Source organism: Lissotriton vulgaris, chromosome 8 (assembly GCF_964263255.1).
Source record: "Lissotriton vulgaris chromosome 8, aLisVul1.2, whole genome shotgun sequence".
Taxonomy (NCBI): Eukaryota; Metazoa; Chordata; class Amphibia; order Caudata; family Salamandridae; genus Lissotriton; species Lissotriton vulgaris.
This window is the reverse complement of record NC_141696.1, coordinates 91,491,705-91,510,878: the sequence shown is the minus strand read 5'-3', so window position 1 is coordinate 91,510,878 and position 19,174 is coordinate 91,491,705. Positions and strand designations below refer to the sequence as shown.

Here is a 19,174-nt window from a genome sequence, read left to right as displayed (position 1 = left end):
CTGAGCTCGTCATGAACATCGAAAGGGTTAAGAAAACTTTATAATTCCATGATATGTATTCAATTAATCAATTATTGACAGTTGTACAATCAAGATTCATTTATTTGAATTGTTTTCCACTGATTATCATTTTCGTGTTAGACATGCACTTCAGGACTAGGCCCTTCATTAGGGGTATGTATTCTGAAAAGTATCACCAAAGCAATAATCAATGGACGGGAAATAGAAAGCCAATAATTATTTTGATGCACTTTAAAACAAAAAAAGTGCCCGGCTGGTAGAAAAACCATGCAAAAAAGTTATTTTAAAGGTAACCCATGTGCTGTGTTTCAGTTGAAAAAATCTGATGCAGCCATGCTTCTCCGTGAATGACTTACAAAAATGAAATGCCAAGTTTACAAAGAAGCCGACTCTTTGTGATGTGTTTGAACTGTACCCGAGTACGTTTCTGGCATTTCTAATGGAAATGTGTAAATCCCCTTCACATATCACCATGTTTCTAAGCATGCCTCACTCAGTTCACAAACGTGGTGCTCAAATCTGTATTATGAATACGTGCCAACTATGGAGCATATTATCAAGAAACAGAGTTAAGATTATCGCAGCTTTAGCGGCAGGAAACTGCTGCTAAAGCGGTGATAATTGGCTTGATAATATGCCGTAGAGTATTCCAATAGAAGCCCATGTTCACACAAGAACATGGGCTTCTATGGGAATTCTCTAAGGCATATTATCAAGCCCATTATCGCCGCTTTAGCACCAGTTTCCTGCCACTAAAGCGGCGATAATCTTAACTCCGTTTCTTGATAATATGCCCCCATATCCGCAAAGAATACGAGAACTATTGGTCATATTATCAAGAATGGCATTAACATTATCGCCGCTTTGGCAGCAGAAAACTGCAGCTAAAGTGGCGACAATGGACTTGATAATACGCCGTAGAGTATTCACATAGAAGCCCATGTTCACACCAGAACATGGGCTTCTATGGGAATTCACAAGGGCGTATTATCAAGCCCATTATCGCCGCTTTAGCTGCAGTTTTCTGCCGCTAAAGCAGCGATAATTTTATCGCTGTTTCTTGATAATATGCCCCTAGATTCCATGTGTTGAGTAATAAACCTGCAAGAAAACCTGCCTATGCATGGCCCGGCGATGCCGAGATGAAAATTCTGACGTGCCATGCATTCGCGTTCACGCGACAAAGATGTCCTGGTACAAGTGATTTATAAACGTTACACTTAGCTAAACACTATGCATTCAAATGCCTGTCTTCGTTATTGATTTAACATATGATCAATTTCATATTTCTGTTTAAGTTTTCATAAGTAATTTTGTGATAAGTAATCAAATTCTTGAACTGATTTTATTAGATAATGTCTATTGTTGTCCATGAATAATCTTTTACTCTTTTTTTGACATCATTCTTTTTACTCTCAAAAACGTATTGTAAGGTAGCACATAATGTTTTAATTTTTTATTTACAAGATTGTTTGCTAAATGTAGATGGTTCTGTCCACTGGCAGTGTGCCATTTCACCCCAGTCCTTGCCTGCCCTACCCTCTTGTATTCCTCCAGTAGGACTCACACTTGATTTAATTTGATTTGAATTGTTTCTTGTTAAGCGCTCGAATGCCGAGGCGTCTTGGCGCTGATTGTGGTACACAGAACAGAGCGTCATAAGAGAATTTTAGATCTTAGAAAATAGCCACGTTTTCAGCTCTTTCCTAAACATACAAAGGTTAGGCTGGAGTCGAAGTGTGGACGGCATCTTGTTCCATAGCTTGGCTGCACAGAAGGACAGGGAGCGCCCCCCGCCCCACCTTACCCTCTGGATTTTTGGAACACAGGCAAGACCCAGCATGGTGGATCTGAGTGTTCTAGTAGGTGAATACCTAGAAAACAGTTTCTGTATCTCCCCGGAGATTCCTCCGTGGAGGGCCTTATGTACAAAACAGAGGGACTTAAAATCGACCCTTTGCTGTATCGGAAGCCAATGTAAGGACCTAATGGCATCCGACCTGGGGCCGCCCTTAGGAATATTCATAAGCAGTCTGGCTGCAGCATTTTGCACCGATTGCAGCTCACTGCTCTGCGTTTTATCAATTCCTACGAAAAGCGTGTTGCAGTAATCAATCTTGGAAAGAAAAAGTGCCACGACAACAGTCTTTTGGAGTGCCTGTGAGATGAACGGAAATATTTTTCTAAGTACTTTCAGGAGGAAAAAGCAGGAAGAGGTCAGCTGAGCTGAAAGTTTGAGTTGATGGTCAAGGATCACACCTAGATGCCTGACCTTGGTGACAAGGCATGGGAACTCCCCCACCTCTGTTGGCCACCAAGGTCAGGAAATCATTCTTAGATAATGCTGTGTTTTCTACATACAACTGTCAAAAATGCCTACATTTGAACAACTGGTGAGCATTGAGCAGTAATGTTAACAGATGATATGCATTGGGAGAAAAACAATAAATACACTGATACTGTCAAAAATCTTCCCATTATTCTGGTTAGAGCCTGGCTTAAGAAAATTCCAGCTTGATTTGTGATGGACGGTTCAACCTTTCCTCCGAGTGTTCTTTGGTCAGTAAACTAGCATGGACTCTTACCAATGTAGGCTGTAAGAGAACATATTGGTAATTCCCTTGGTGTTAATGTTGCACACTGTCCTGTTGCACCATACCAGATAAGTTGACATATTGACTCTCAAATGATATGTTTACCCAGTTACAATTTTAGGAAGTTTGAATGAAACAATGCATGATTTGTTTGCTTTTCTCAGGCATCGTTCATACCCCATGCGAATCTGTTTTGTGTTGATGCAATAAATCAATGGATTCATCAGTGGGGGTGCAAGATAGAAGATGTAAGCCAAAACTTTGTAAATAAGAGGTGGGATTACACTGCCAAGCCTATGGAGCACGGACAGACCGACTGTAGGCGTGTAGAAGAGGAAGACTGCCCAGATGTGGGACATGCAGGTGCTCAGGCTCTTATTGCGTTCTTTCTGTGATGCAATACTCAACACTACCCTAAGAATCAGGATATATGATAGCACAATTAGAACTGAATCAGTTGTCAAAGTGGACACAACGAATAATCCATACGAACTATGTACAGTAACATCTGCACAGGCAAGCTTGATGATTTCTTGATGTAGACACCAGGGATGAGTGAGGACATTGGTGCGGCAGAATGGTAGACCCCGATCAAGAAGTGGTTCTGGAAAGATTAGTACTATGGCTCGAAGTGCAATTGACCACCCAATTCTCCACACCGTAGAATTTGAGAAGATGGTGGCATATCTCAATGGATCACAGATTGCAATGACACGATCTAATGCCATAGCCAAAAGCGCTCCAGATTCCACGAAGGTAAACATGTTCATAAAGTAGATCTGGCACAGACAGGCATCAATGTGAATTTCTCTGGATTGCAAGAGAAATACTTTGATCATTGTAGGCAGTGTACTAAAAGATAAGGCAAGATCAGCAGCTGCCAATACAGAAAGGAGATAATACATTGGTGCATGGAGACTTTGATTAGTTTTGATAATGTACAAAATAGAAGCATTTCCTAGAATCATTAAGATATAGAGGAAGCAAATCAGGGTGGAGATCCAGAGGCGATCAGGCTCATCATTCACCAATCCAGTTAGGATAAAAGTTGAATGATGGAAATTGCTGTTGTTTGCAAACATGAATCCTAAAAGAAGACAGAATATTTTAGGTTTAAAAATGTGTTGCATTTAAAATGATAACCAGTACATTTTGACTCTGGGGTTTATTACGAGTGTGGTGGTGCACGGAATGCCAGACTCACCGGGGCACAGTTATGACAGACTTTCAACCACTCCATTACGGCCAGGTCGGTCGGGCCACCCTGGGACCACCGCAACAACCAGGGATCAGAGATCCCTGGCGGTGGTGCAGTGGTTTTGAGGCCGCAATATGATTACCGGGGATGCTGCTGCCGATCAAGCATATTATGAGTTTCCTCACACCACACTTTTCATGGCATCCTTGACCACCATGAAAAGTGCGGCAGTGGGGATAGAAAGGGGTCCCTACGAGGCCTCTTGTGCCTCATGCCATGTGTATGCACACGGGGGAGCTAAACATGCGTCTCCATGTGCGTATGCACACCATTACCTGCACGGCATGGACTGCAGGAGTCCATGCCGTGCAAGTACTGCCTTTGATGTTCCCATTGCGGTGCCTATTTTATAGGTACCAATCTGGGTACGCAAAAGAATCGCCTGCCAGGCAGGAGAAAACTCTAGATTTGGCATGCAGTTTGTACATGGGTTTGGCAGTGCAGGAGTAAGGCGGTCCAGCTTCCTTGCTGCCAAACTCTTAATAAGGCCCTGTGACAAGACGGTTCTTGGAACACTCAATAAAATAAAATTTGAGTTCAGTGAGGGGCAACATACTCAACTAAACATCTAGAGAAATAGATTTGAATGAAGATAATGACAAAGTCTGATTTAATCATATCTATCACAAAGGAGGGGGACTGATAGGGCTTGTTAACGGGGTACAGCACACGTGCCCAAACAATACTTTACACGAAGAGTATGCTGTTCCCCAAAGACAATGTGGACAATGTGTTCTAGAGGCAGGAGGAGGTGAATCCTCCTTTTTGGAACTAGAGTCCTCACACACCCAGCAAGCTAGGTGTCATGCTTCATCATTTGGACTTGCTCTGTGTCAGGTCGGCGCTGCAATACCCGACGGGCACCCATAAAGGGGCTCTTTGGCGGAGATCTTGTGTTCCTTGCCGTATGGAGCTGTGGGTGTGAGGGCCCTAGAGGACAGTGTAGATGTGGAGTGGGTGAGTGGCCTTAAAAAAGGTTGGATAATATGAATACACTTTTTATTAGGGTGGTTATCCACCTTTTTAAAAGAGAAGTGGAGTGGGTGCTCTCTGGCTTAATGGTGCAGTGGAGCGAAGCTCAACTTTTACAATGTGGTCGACATGTTTCATGCATCACGGCCAATACTGATCCAATGCATTTCATCAGGACCTAAGTGCAAAACTATCTACAGGTGGTGGTGGGTGGAGGGGTTCCTACCTACCACTCTTCATGGATGCAAGCACGATGTCCCACCAATCCTAGTTGCAACCTAAAAGCAGGGTGACATGGAAGGCAGTGTATAGTTACCAGATGTATATATCTAGCAGACAGATCATATCATCCGAGCAGCCTTATAACAGTTGTCTGTCTAGTGAGTGCACAGGGGTCATGAAACGCACCCCTAATTAAAAAAGCATAAAGTGATTGAAAAGGGTGACTGGGTTAAAAGAGCGGCTTAATCATATACCATTTGACAACAGCTTAAATGCTAAAACACATAGGGCGCAATCAAGCAAAAAGAAGAATTGTTTTGGAGATCATCTGGTAATTGCAAAGATTATCTTCACCAAAGAGAACTCCAAGTCTAAAATCTTGCATTGGACAATCGGTCGAAGAAATGGAAGACAACGTCAATGCAAAGTTAAAGCAAATACAAGAAAAATATGATTCTTAATCCATGAAACAAAATATAGAGACACCCCTTAGAATAGATTAGCTAAGAAACATGCACATCCACATCATCCATTGCATGGGTGTTGACACTCCATTGTGACCACATCTTGCCAGAAACAAACCACAGTAATCATCTATAAAGGATAAAAATAGTGCAAGCGTATAACACAACTCATACAAAAGTTCAGCTGTACACCTCTTCAACTATATAAGTGCACACACCAGTGCTTTTGATACTGTTTGTAGGGGAAAGCTCTGGTCATTAATGGAGTCTATATGGGGTTCGTGGAGTCATTGGTCACCCTGCTACGTAGAATGCATGCTGCAACTTCTGTTGCTGTATGATATGGCCCAGGCGGTGAAAAAACTGGCAAAATTGCCTCATCTGACTGCATCCGCCAGGGCTGTATCATGGCACCTTTTTTGTTTTTAATTTACACAAATGGTTTGGAACAGTTTTTATTGCAAACATTTTTAGATTTTCCCCAGATAAACGGCAAATATGTACCGCTGCTGTCATATGCAGATGATACCACTTTGATTACTCTAACGGCTAACAGCATGCAGAAATGTCTGGATGCCTTTAATGAATTCATGTTGGGCCTTGATCTAAGGGTCAATTTTAATAAATCATATGCTATGGCTTGTGGCCCAGGGCGAATTAAGACCTGTAAATATACTGTGGACAATATGGTCATTGAAAAAGTCACACATTTTAATTACTTAGGAAATCTTTTTAATAGAACATTGAATTGGGATGAATTGAGAAACACCCAGATCCAAACAACATCTAGATCTGTAGAGGTCTTTTTTCGTTTTGCTAATAAACTGGGGCAAAAACCAGTAGGGGATTTGATTACCCTGTACAAATCAAAGTGTGTGTCTGTGGCGACCTACGGAGCAGGGGTATGGGGATGCCATCAAAGCAAAAAGATCCAAATTATGGAGAATACATTTTTAAAGCGCTTATTATCAATCTCCAACAGTTCTTCAAATGATTTCTGCCATACAGACGTGGGATTGCAACCTGTGAAGGACAGAATTCATGTGTCCCCTTTACTCCTCTGGGGAAAAATATGGACCTCTGAGGATTTGTTATTCTCAAAAGAAATTTTAAAGGATTGCATGAATCTCGACAAGGCCATGTCGATCCTCTGGTTACGCTATCTAAAGGAAACTTTTTATAAAATAGGGCTTGAAAGTTTTTATGATGATCCGATCTCTATTAATTTGAACATGAAGAAGGTCATTAAGAATGCTTATTGTACTGCTAAAGGATCACATAGGCAAGAAATATTAACATCTAATCAAGCGGTCATATCACAACAGTTTTATTTGACTTTTACCATGCACACACAATGGCGTTTCTATTTGACTAGATTTCGGTTACAAATATTGCACTTTTTGGCTGCTTTTCCGAAACAAGGGGGCTGGTGCGAGAGACTTCCCCCTTGTCCATGTAATAATACAGCCCAACAATGTACAGTGCACTTTGTTCTTTTCATTCCACTTTATAAAGTCCCAAGAGACCGTTTTATCAAACCCCTTTTGAAGGATATAATACCTTGTACATGGATTGGTGTCACTACAACGCATGCTTTTACATCGCATGCCTTTACAACGCGGTTTTTACCACGCAGTCCATTACAACGCATAATGCTTTTAGCCGCTGGATAGTGAATTATTTAATTTACTATTCCAACTCCAGTCCCCGTGGATAGCAGGGAAGGTGTTGGATAGTAAATTAAATATATTCCCTATCCTAGAGCGCCCCCCAGCGCAATGCTTTGTAATGGTATGCGTTGTAATGGTTGCGATGTAATGGTAGTGCGTTGTAAAAAATGCGTTGTAAGTGATGTTCCCCCTTGTACATATATGGAAGGTTTCGAGTATCTGAGATCATTATCGTCTGTGGTTATATGTAGCTCTGTCCTTAGCTTTATTAGCTATTAGATCTGCACTTTCGATTAGGAATCGCTATGAACCATGAACTTTTTATTGACTTTATGTCTTTTTAAATATGATATTTTGTATATTGTGAATGCACTGCACTTTAAGCGACCATGGGAGGTCAACGTGAAAGTTTATAGCTAGTACTATTCAACGTCCCACCCCATTAATGTATATTTCTTTAGTATTTATTGTACATGAATTTTGGAACTCGGTATATGATCTGTGAAATACCGTTTGTGATTGAATGTATGATAGTTGTTATTTTAATAGTATACTTTTATGATTCTTTTCTTTGAATCGAATAAAGTTATTTGAAATGAAATGAAAAGTGCACACACATAAAAAAAAACACTATACAGGACAGCATCAGCAAGTCACACCAATCCATCAAATCTGAGATGGCAATAATACAAGTTAAAAAAAGTTTCAGCCAAGATAATTAAGACACTGATGGGAATTGTGAGAAAAGACACAAGAATTATCTAACACCCATGATGACAAGCTGAATTGAACCCCCTGTACTGTAGAACAAGATTCTGTTCTGCTCTGGTCTGTGGAGAGGGTGAGGCACACGATTTTATATCAAGCTACGCTGCTGGCTAAATTTGCAGTCCCCTAAGCCTGGACTCAATTTTCCTGCACCCATTGACAGCAAACTCTGCATGACCGCTGAAGTCAATGCCGTGGTTGCCCCATGCTTCCATACCCTGAAGATACTGAGGTAGATTTTCAAATAGCTTCAAATCAGCATCCAGAAAACATCACGCACACCCTTGTTACAAGCAAGCTGGATTACCAGAACACCCTCTGTTTTGGGATCAATAAAAAATTCATCTAAAGGCTGCTGGCCATTCAGAACTCAGCAGTCAAAGTCATCTCACTCTGCCATATCACACCTTACCTGAAGGAGCTCCACTGATCACAAACAAGTACAATTCAACCTTCTCACCCACACTTTCAAGGCACTACATAACACTGGCCCAGCATTCCTCATCAATCGCATCTACTTTCACAAGCATTCTAGACATATCCGCTTATCTAGAATCCTACATTCACACATCCCATATAAACAGAAAAGCAGATGCGCCATGGAACCTTCTCCTTCCTCACTCCTAAAGCATGGAATGATCTACCAATAAACATCAGAGCCTCCGCTTCACTTCTTGAATTCCATAACAATCTGTAGATGAGGCTTTTCGAGTAGTCCCACTAGGCTTTAGGTTTCTCTACACCCACAAAAGCCTCTTTTGTGATAGTGTGCTCTACAAATCTGCATAAGATAACACAACATAATCAATGAAAGCCTGTACTAGGAACTCTGAGCCAATTTTGTTTTCAGCAAACCGCAAACCCCTCTTGACAACTTGTAATTGGGGGACAATGTATTCTAATGCCTCAATTACTTACCGGTAATTGCATTACTCTGAGTCCTACTCCCTCGCTTTCATTACTTACACTATGAGGCATCGCTTCCTCACCAGACACCAATCCCACATGATTCTTTACAGGTTTATTTAAAAACACAGACAACAAGGAAAACCCACTATTCAGGAACCATAGAGGGAAGAACCTTGTACCCAAAAATATCAGAACTGTCAACCTCCTGGCCTATCCTGTAATGAGAGGCAAAGGTCATCGGGGAAGCCCAGGTGGCAGCCAGGCAATCTCAGAAATGGAAGCCCCTTGGACCTCCGCACAAGACATCGCCATGGACCGAGTGGAACAACTGTTGAAGTTGCCAAATAAGGCGAGGGAGGCGATGACAGGTACTCAGGGTTCTTTATTATAGTCCACAAGTCAAGATACAGCACACAACCTCAGCCACCGGTAACCAGTGTCACCGTTCTTTACTGAGGCGCTCACCCTGGAACCTTCGCAGTGGTGACATTCTAAGTGATGTCACCACGGAGTGTTCCAGGGCGACGGGAGGGGAGAGGGGTGGTGGCAATTCACAATGGGAGATACCACACATCCCCCTTCCCTACACAACAACAATACAACAGGTAACAAAACCATTATCAGAACACATCCTGCATGCTAGGTCACGTATTGCTCCAGATGTCTGGGCGGTCTGACTATCCTTTGGCTAGTCCTACTGGCAGGATGGATTACTACAGAACGCTTCCTAGGGAGCTGTTCACCATGCACGGGGGGCTTTTCCCTCCTCGCTTCCCCCTAAACGGAATCTTCCTTCGGGGGGTGATACTTCACTACTCTCCCCAAGTTCCAAATTTTCCCTTCCTGGGTCTTCACTGCATTCCTGAACAATTTGACAATCTTAGTGGGTCTGCTGAACCCCGACCAACTCGCCCTCCCTGTTGGCGCTCTGATTTTTATGTCATCACCCACCCTGAACCCCACATCCCGGGTGGAGTGCAGCCTATCGAACCTTTCCTTCCTCTCTAACATGGCTTTGCCCTGTCTGTCTAGCGCTTTAGCCTCTCTAGAGTGATCAGTCCATCCTTTATGCCAACCCATCCACCCCGGTGAAAGTTTGGTGTTAGGTCTTCTCGCTTTGAGTAGTTCAAACGGGGTTACTCCCGTCGTCTGGTGTGGGGTTAGGCGATAGGCTTCCAGACGTTTTTTGACTTCTTCTTTCCAGTTCAAACCATTGGTCTTGGCTAGTTGGGTGCTCTCCTTCAGGGTCCTATTGAATCGGTCAACCATGCCGTTGGTTTCGGGGTGGTAAAGCGCACATCGCTTGTGTACGATTCCATAATACTCGAGGAAATCCTTCATCTCCCTTGAGCACAGCTGTACTCCATTGTCCGTCAGTAGACTGCTGGGTGAACCTTCTCTGAGGAATACCTCCCGTAAGAACTCGACGACGGTTCTGGTGGTGATTTCTGGTACCATCTTCACCTCTGGCCATCTCGAGTACAGATCTACTAGGACTAGGATGTACGGCGTGTTTGCTTCTCCAGTCAGCGGGCCTATTATGTCTAGTGCCACTTCGTCCCACGGTCCCGAGGGGGGTGGCCTGCAGACCATAGGCGGTGTGTGTGTTTTCAAGACTTTGTTGCTAACTGCGCATGGGATGCAATCTCTGACTTTCCTTTCAATTTCCTGGTCCATGCACGGCCACCAGTAATCCTCTCGCATTCTCTGTTTTGTCTTGGAGATGCCCAAATGCCCCTCGTGGGCCAAATCCACCAATTGTTCTCTCACCTCTCCGGGCGGGATCAACCTTGTTCCCCTGAACAGACATCCGTCAACCTCAGCCAGTTCTTCCCTGACCATCCAGTATGGGCGTAGAGTTTTGCTTTGCTTGTCTTCATGTCTCCACTTCTCCTTTACTCTTTCACATACTCCCTTCAATAGGTCGTCTGCCTCCAGGGCCTCTTTGTACTTTTCTTCACTTATCGCCCCTTGTGTGATCACGCACACATTTTCCGTTCGGAAGTATTCTTTTTCTTCACTACTCATGTCTTCAGGCTCGTCCTCGGCCTTTTCTTTTACCAGTCGCGACAGGCAGTCTGCAGCAAGATTCTTCATTCCGGGTACATACTCAACCCCGAAAGTGTATTCCTGTAAGTTTACCACCCATTGCCTGATTCTGCTCGATATGGCGTACAGTCCCTTCTTGCTAAACACTTCAACTAGAGGCTTGTGGTCGGTGCGTAGGGTGAACTTGGTACCCCAGATGAAGTCTCTGAACTTGCCCATGGCCCAGTGTGCCACCAACGCCTCTTTCTCGATCACTGAGTAGTTAGACTCCGACTTCTGTAGTGACCTAGATGCGAAGGCTTTGGTTTCTTCGCCCTTCGCTCCTACTTGAGAGATGACCGCTCCTAGTCCTTTCGAACTCGCATCGGTGGTTACCACAGTCTTTCTGTTGGGACCGAATGCTTTCAGGCTGGGTGCTTCTGCCAGTGCTCTCTTTACTTCCTCGAACTCCTTCTGACATTCTTCATCCCAGTCAAACACTACGTCTTTCTTGAGCAAGCATCGTATTTTGAATGTTCTACCAGCGAAGTTCTTGACAAATTTACTGTAGAATTCCAGCATTCCCATGAATGACTTTATCTCCTCTTTGTTCTTTGGTGGCATCAAGTTTGCTATGGTGTTCTGCAGCTGTGCTTTCGGGCGGATGCCATCGGGCGTCACTTTGTGTCCCAGAAAGTCTAACTCCTTGCACCCAATCCTGCATTTTTCCTTTTTTACGGTGAGGCCTTGGTCCTTAAATCTCCCCAGTACTTGTCTCAACCTCCTGTCATGTTGTTCGTCGTCTCTGCCAAACACGAGTACGTCGTCTTGGTAGGACAAGACTCCAGGGATGTCTCTAAGTATTCTCCCCATGATTCTTTGGAACACCGCAGCTGCGGAGACCAGCCCAAATGGCATTCTCTTGAATTTAAAAGCACCCATGGGCGTCACAAACAAAGTAAGATCTTGTGAGTCTTCGTGGAGCTTGATCTGGAAGTAGGCTGAGGTTAGATCCAGCGTTAAAAATATCCTTGCTCCTTCCAACATACTCATCATTTGTGTGATGTTGGGCAGGGGAAACTTGTCTACCACCACCTCCTTATTCAATGCTCTGAGGTCGATGCATAGGCGGACTGATCCATCTTTTTTCCTTGCTGCGACGATCGGCGCGAGCCATTCTGTATCTTCCACTGGCTCTATGACCCCCAGGCTGAACAGCTTCTCTAGTTCCCCTTTGACTGCTTCTTGGATAGCTAGCGGTAGGTTTCTCACCTTGGCTACTACAGGCACCGCGTTCTCCTTCAGTTTTATCCTGTGGGAATAGTTCTTCAAGCACCCCAACTTGTCGTTGAACACCTCCTTGAATTCCGTCTCAATGTTGTCCATGGTGCTCTTCACCTCTTGAACCCGGATTTGTGGGGTTTTGTTTGGATCAAGGTATGTGCCTAACTCCTTTTGCGCTAGCCACCCCAGAATGTTGTCTCCCTTTGAGGATACATACACTTTCTCTGCTGTGAGTCTACCTTTATATTCTATTGTGCCCCAGAAGTAGCCCTTCATGCTAATGGGTTGACCACTGTATCCTCCTGTTTTAATGTCCATTCTGCCCAACCTGATCTTACCCTTTGCCACTCTTTCAAACTCTTTGGCATTAATTATCGTGATTTTTGAGCACGAGTCAAACATAGCCTCAATGTCAGTCCCCTCAATGGTAATGTTGTCTTTGGGACTGTCGACTTGACCCCCCTCAACTTGTAGGACGATCTCATTGCGCACTTTGTTCACGTTTTCCCTTGTCAGCTTCTTGAACCCCTGACCACTCATACAAAATTATCGGAAATGTCCCTTCCTGCCACACTTGTTACAAGTAAACTTGAGTGCGGGACATTCTTTGTCGTTTGCCATGTGACCAAGCTTCCCACACCTATAACAATTCCCTCTGAAGGACCAGCCCACCTTGCCTTCCTTCAGCTCTTTATGACCCAGCTTCTTTCCTTTGACTACTAATACCCTGTCTTCTTCTTCTGTCACTACTTTGCTTACCTTAACCTTCCCTTCACTGTCTCTGCCCTCACTGTCTTTCTTTATCTCACTCACACATTGCATCATGTGTTCCACTTGTTTGGCAACAATAAGCACTTCTCTTAATGGGGGGTCATCCTTTAGCCACAATTCCTCCCGTACCCGTTCCGTTCTACACGCTAACACAAACTGGTCCCTGATCCTCTCTTCGCTTGATCCCCCAAATTTACATGTGGCAGCAAGTTTACGTAAGTCTGACACAAAGTCCTCCATTGACTCTTCTTCTTTCTGTCCTCTCTTCCCAAAATGGTACCTCTCTGTAATGGTGCTAGTCTTAGGGAGGTAGTGCAGGTTCAGTTTTTTAATGCTTATCTCAAACTCGTTCAGTCCCTTAGCCTCCTGTGTACCTAGTTCTGGTAGGTGTTCTAAGACCTCTTCACCTTCCGCCCCAAATAATATGCTAACAAGGCCACCTTCCTCTCTAGCCCTTGGTTCGGCCCGCAAACAACAGCATAGTTCATAAACATTTTCTTCCACTTTTTCCATTGTATTGCCGGTTCCCCTGGGTTCACTAAAACCATTGGGGGTGGTGTTACATTTTGCATTTTTTTTTCCCAGAGATAGCTTATTAGCACTTCAATGCAAAAGGCAGGATAAAGGTTGCGCTAACAACACACATCAAACACCATTATCACAGCATCAATGCGTTTTGCGAGCACCTAACTAGACTATGTTAGTACCACAAATGTTAGATACTCAAAAAAAAAGGCAATACACAGTTTTGTCTACCTCCCAAAATACATTCCGTCAATATTTGTATATTAGTGGGTGCAATGATCTTTGGAGCCCACAAGATGGCACTGTTGTACTTCAAACTCGCATTCAGTCAGGCTTCCCTCTTTACATTTCCAGCACGATCGAATCTCTTTTCCGTGTGGCAGGAAACGCAACCTAAGGGAAAGATGAGAGGAATTTCTCCTCATAAATCAGTCACGATTCAAACCCTCCAAGAGCTTGTTCTACGTGCTTCACTACAGCTGGATTCCCAAAGGGTTACACGAGGTGGTTGGATCCTCAAACAGGGCTAGTGAAGGTGAGTTTACAATTTCGCCCAACGTAAGATTACTCTGCTCATATTCTGGCTTTGTGCCACACAAAGAAGGCTCAGTCCAGCTACTCTTCCCAGGTTCTTTTCCGCCTCTCACGCTGGGATCTAGGATAGTGCATTCTGCGCCACTCGATCGCACAGGCAGGCTGGGATTTCCTTAGCTATTCCGCAGCATCCTACCTGCGCCGAGTCACGCTGTCACTCGCTCTGCACGTTACTTCATGACACGGTGCCCTCTATGCCACCTCTGCTTTTTTCCTCCAGGTGTTAGTGAAGCAACTCGCTGCTACTACAGTATATACAAGGTTCACTACACGCTTCCGTCGTTGTAGCGGTCCCAAAGTCACTCAGCATTCTGCATAGCTCTAAGCTTTCCCAGCGCCACGCTTTGGCAACAGTACCTTCCGTTACAGGCGGCACTTCACTCCGATACCTCTTCTTCCCGTACTGGATGATTTCCGGCCCTTCAATATTCTTTACTCTTGCTCCGTGTTGAGGTCATGTGCAGGCAGATCCCCATCCTCGTCGCCAGTGTCGAAGTTGCCAAATGAGGCGAGGGAGGCGATGACAGGTACTCAGGGTTCTTTATTATAGTCCACAAGTCAAGATACAGCACACGACCTCAGCCACCGGTAACCAGTGTCACCGTTCTCTACTGAGGCGCTCACCCTGGAACCTTCTCAGTGGTGACATTCTAAGTGATGTCACCACTGAGTGTTCCAGGGCGACGGGAGGGGAGAGGGGTGGTGGCAATTCACAATGGGAGATACCACAACAACCCTAAACCCCCAAAGGAGAAAGGTGTCCTGCCGCCTCGTAAGCCAAAGAAATTCAGATTTTCCACAGCCTGGGTGGGTAGAAAATCATGATTTTATTAAGGACACAGAGGTCAATATTATGCAAATTTCTTTATTTGCTAACTCACAGCAGCAAAACCAAAAAATGTAAAGAATTTAGAACATTACTTTGACATTCCAAAGTCCACAAAATCCTGTGAGAGGTAGCCTTATTCCTTCTTAATGCTGCAAACAAGTCCATAAACTTGATCCATGTAAAAAACTGTAACACAAGGAATAAACTCCAAATATCCAAAGAGGCTTCTCCAGTATAGATCACTTCTTGATGTCTCCACCTGAAAGAGTAAAGAACAAAAGATGAAATGGTGGGAACATAGGGGGGGATAATATCAGCCTCCGTGTCCTTAATAAAATCATGATTTTCCACCCACCCAGGCTGTGGAAAATCTGAATTTTATGGCAAGTCACGGAGGCCAATATTATGCATGTTCAAAACCTTGCCATAATATTCGCTACTGGACAAGCCACAGGCTTAAAAAAACTTCTTAAATACAGAGTAAGAAGACCAATCAGCCACAGCTAAGATGGCTAATAAACCACTGCCCAGGATAAAAGCCTTAGAAGCCATAGCCCCTCTAGCAGAGTGTGTGCCAAACCTATTTAAGTCAATCCCGCTCTATGCATGACCTCCTTGACCTAACGAGCCAAGGTGGGAGCGGAGACTGCCTTATGTGGAGGCCTGAAAGAAATAACCAACTGAGTTTCACTGTTTCTTAGGAATTCAGTCCACCTTTAATACTCACGTATACATCTCACAACACAAAGCTCCCTACAGTCTTCAAAGCTCGGGTAGAAAATTGTACTGGACATAGTTTTGGTTCTTTTTGAGATAGAGAAGCAACCACTCTTTGGGACAAAGCGACACCCTGAAGTGTCTAAATTCCTAACATCCGATACTCTCCTGAAGGAAATTAGACAGAGCAACGTAACTATTTTCATACTGCTCTCCTGTCCTGTCCATTTTCCCCCAGCAGTCATTGAGCCACATCTGGCTCCCCAGCCCTGAAGGCTGGCGTCTGATTCTATAATAATTTCTGGGGTCGGGCCAAAGATTGTTCTCCTGTTCCAAGCCACAAGATTCTCTAACCACCAAGTTACCTCCTCTTTTGCTTTTGAATCTATCTGCACTTTTTGAGAATAGCTCACCTCTTTGTTTAGATACAAAGTCCTCATTCTCTGCAAAGCACAGTAGTGAAGGGGAGCAGGGAAGACTGCTTGGATAGAAGCTGTAAGAAGCCCCATAACTCTCGCTATTTGTCTCAAAGGAACCCAATTGCTCACAACTTTTGCACTTCTCTGCAAAACTTCTTGACTTTCTCCATCGGTAACTTCAAGACACAATCCAAGGTCAATCAATCAATCAATCAGGAGTTTGTTAAAGCGCGACTACTCACCCATAAGGGTCTCAAGGCGCTAGGGGTGGGGTGGGTGGGGGGGGGGTGCAGGTTCCATTCCATCAAGGAGGGGATCTGTCGAAGAGCCAGGTTTTGAGGTTTCTTGCGAAGATGGGGAGCGATGTTGTCTGTCTGAGGTGGAGCGGAAGGGCGTTCCATGCTTTGGCCGCGAGGAAGGAGAAGGAGCGGCCTCCCGATCTGGTCTTTCTGGTGCGGGGGACCTCGGCGTAGGAAAACTGGGCTGATCGTAGGGTCCTTTGGGGTGCGTGGAATTTGAGTCGGCTGTTCAGGTATGCTGGTCCCGTGCCGTGGAGGGCCTTGTGTGCGTGGGTGAGCATCTTAAAGGTGATTCTCGCCTCGACGGGGAGCCAGTGGAGTGTGCGCAGGTGCTGGGAGATGTGGCAGTGTTTTGGCAGGTTGAGGACCAGTCTTGCGGCGGCGTTCTGGATGTTCTGTAGCTTGCGGATGAGATTTTTGTTTATTCCGGCGTAGAGTGTGTTGCCGTAGTAGAGTCTGCTGGTGACCAGGGCGTGAATGACTGTGTTCGGTGTTCGAGGGGGATCCATTTGAAGGTCTTACGAAGGAGGCGAAGGGTGTGGAAGCAGGAAGATGAGACAGAGTTGATCTGGCAGTTAATTTTGAGCTCGGAGTCCAGGATGATTCCCAGGTTGCGTGCGTGGTCTGTCACGGTCGAGATCTTAAAACCCAGAAACAGAGTCTCCTGACTCGGACCAGGCAAGATTTCTTCCTGTTAACTATAAAGCCCTAATCCTCTATAACCCTGGCTGCTAAGGTTGTGTGTTCCTGAGCCTGTTCCTTGTTTTCTGACATTATGAGAATGTTGTTCAAATAAATGATCAGCCTAATTCCCCTTGATGGAAGTCAGGCTGCTATGGGACGCATCACTTTCGTGAAGCACCAAGGGGCAGAAGTCACACCAAAGGGGAGGCTCTTGAAACTCCACTCAGTCCCTTTCCATAGGTACTTCAAAAGATCTCTTTGATGTACACAAACAGGAATAGTCAAATAAGCATCTTTTAGGTGTAGACGAGTCAACCAATCTCCTTTCCTCAAGACATCTCTCAACATGTGAATACCTTCCATCTTGAAATGGTTGTATTCTACCTATTCGTTCAGGTCCTTCAGATTTATGACCGGCCTCATAGTTTTGTCTTTTTTCTCTATTTAGAAAAGATTGCTTATAAAACCACCGGATGAAGTCTCTGCCTTCTCTATGGCACCTTTGGTTTCTAACTCTGAAACCTGCTGACTTACTAAATCCTCTTGTTCCTTGCCGAATCTTAGAAGAGGAGGTCTCCTTACCTGAGTTGGATTTGCGACAAAATCTATTTGATAGCCTACAACTGTTTATAGGACCCAAGGATCTGAGGTGATTTCCTTCCATCTGTCTAAGAACAGTGCCAGCCTGCCACCCACCTTTGCTTGTGTAGAAAAAAGGTCTTTTGGCAAACCTACCTTGAAATCTGGTTCTCCTTTTTCCTCTAAAGCGACCTCTTCCTCCTCTCTGTCTCTGAGGATAAAATCCAGGAGAAAAGGAGCCTGTTTCGAAACCATCTCTCAAGAAGGAGCCTCTTGAAATATCAATTCCGCGGCCGGGGAATTGGCTCCGTATTCTCTCACTGTACTAAAACTCGCCTAATGTCTTTTTTGTGCCTTTTGAGTAGAGTTAAAGTCCCCTGCATACTTGGCCATTTCTTTTACAAATTCCTCCCCAAAAAGTAAACCATTGACCAAATCGCCCAACTCTTTACTAGCAAGCTCCGCCAGCTTTGGGTCTATTTTAAACAAAAGTCTCTTTCTCCTCTCAGTACAGAGGGAAGCGTTGCCGTTACCCAATAAACAGACGGCCCTTTGGACCCATTGGCGCAATTCCTCGGTATTAACCACGCTTTCTTCAGTGTATGAATCCTCACAAAGGTCAAAAATTTTGGTCAGCGGGCCAAACACGTCAAGGAGTCGGTCCAGGCACCCCTTGAGCCCTTTATCAAGCCCCCTTCTTGGGTCCCTGCCCAGTTTATTAAGGAAAGTAATAATTTTAGCGTCCAATTCTGGCGTGAACGCAACCTTATTAGCCAGGGATGGTCTGGGACACTCTGACCTCAGGCGTGTCCTCACTTCCTTAGGCATCTCATTTCTGATCCAATATTCCATGTATTGAGCAACCCACTGTGGAGAAAGAGGTTGCTGGATGGTGTTAGGATCAAACATGAGCTCGCCAAAGGGATCGGTCACCTGTCCCAACAAATCAACATCCTTTTCTTTTTTAACCTTTTTGCTAGGTACATCTTCTTCATCCGAGGACCCAAAATCAGAGGAGCAGGAAATGACTATGTCCCCACTGCTGGAGGATTCGTCGCAGACAATGGCTCTGTGATCGCCTTTATTGGCCTTTATAGCCTCTTTCATTGACTCTTTCTGAGTTGTTTTCCTGATGCTGAAGCCAAAGAAATCGAGACCTAACCCAACGACTCAAAGAAGGAGTGGAAGGACGCAAACCCCGATTCACTGGCCCAAAATTCACAAAAAGCAAATCAGAAAGACGGAAAAGAGCGACCAGCTCCAAAGAGACCAGGAGAGCTGTCCGGACAGCCAAAGAGTGCAACCGCACCTCAGACTCTGAGGACAGGGAATCAAAAAAGGAAGGAAGGACCAATTCCTGATCCCTGTGAAACTGAGAATCCACCTTAGGACGAAAGAAAAGAACCGGCCTCAAAACGATCCTGTTCTCAAAAATCCTAAAAAAAGGGTGTTTGGAAGATAAATCACCAAGTTCACCCAGGTGGCGAGCAGAGAAAATGGGCACCAAAAAGAAGGTCTTAAAGGACAAAAGACGCAGGTTCCCAGAAAGCAAAGGTTCAAAGGGAGG

General features: G+C 44.6%; 1 protein-coding gene across 1 annotated transcript; it reads right to left on the bottom strand.

Moving 5' to 3' along the window:
* Window positions 1-2,716: 2,716 nt before the first annotated feature.
* Window positions 2,717-3,706, bottom strand: LOC147693489 (olfactory receptor 51G2-like). The gene has a single exon (XM_086936020.1). The coding sequence runs from the start codon at window positions 3,695-3,697 to the stop codon at window positions 2,717-2,719; it is 981 nt and encodes a 326-aa protein (XP_086792146.1). The 5' UTR covers window positions 3,698-3,706.
* Window positions 3,707-19,174: the final 15,468 nt, after the last annotated feature.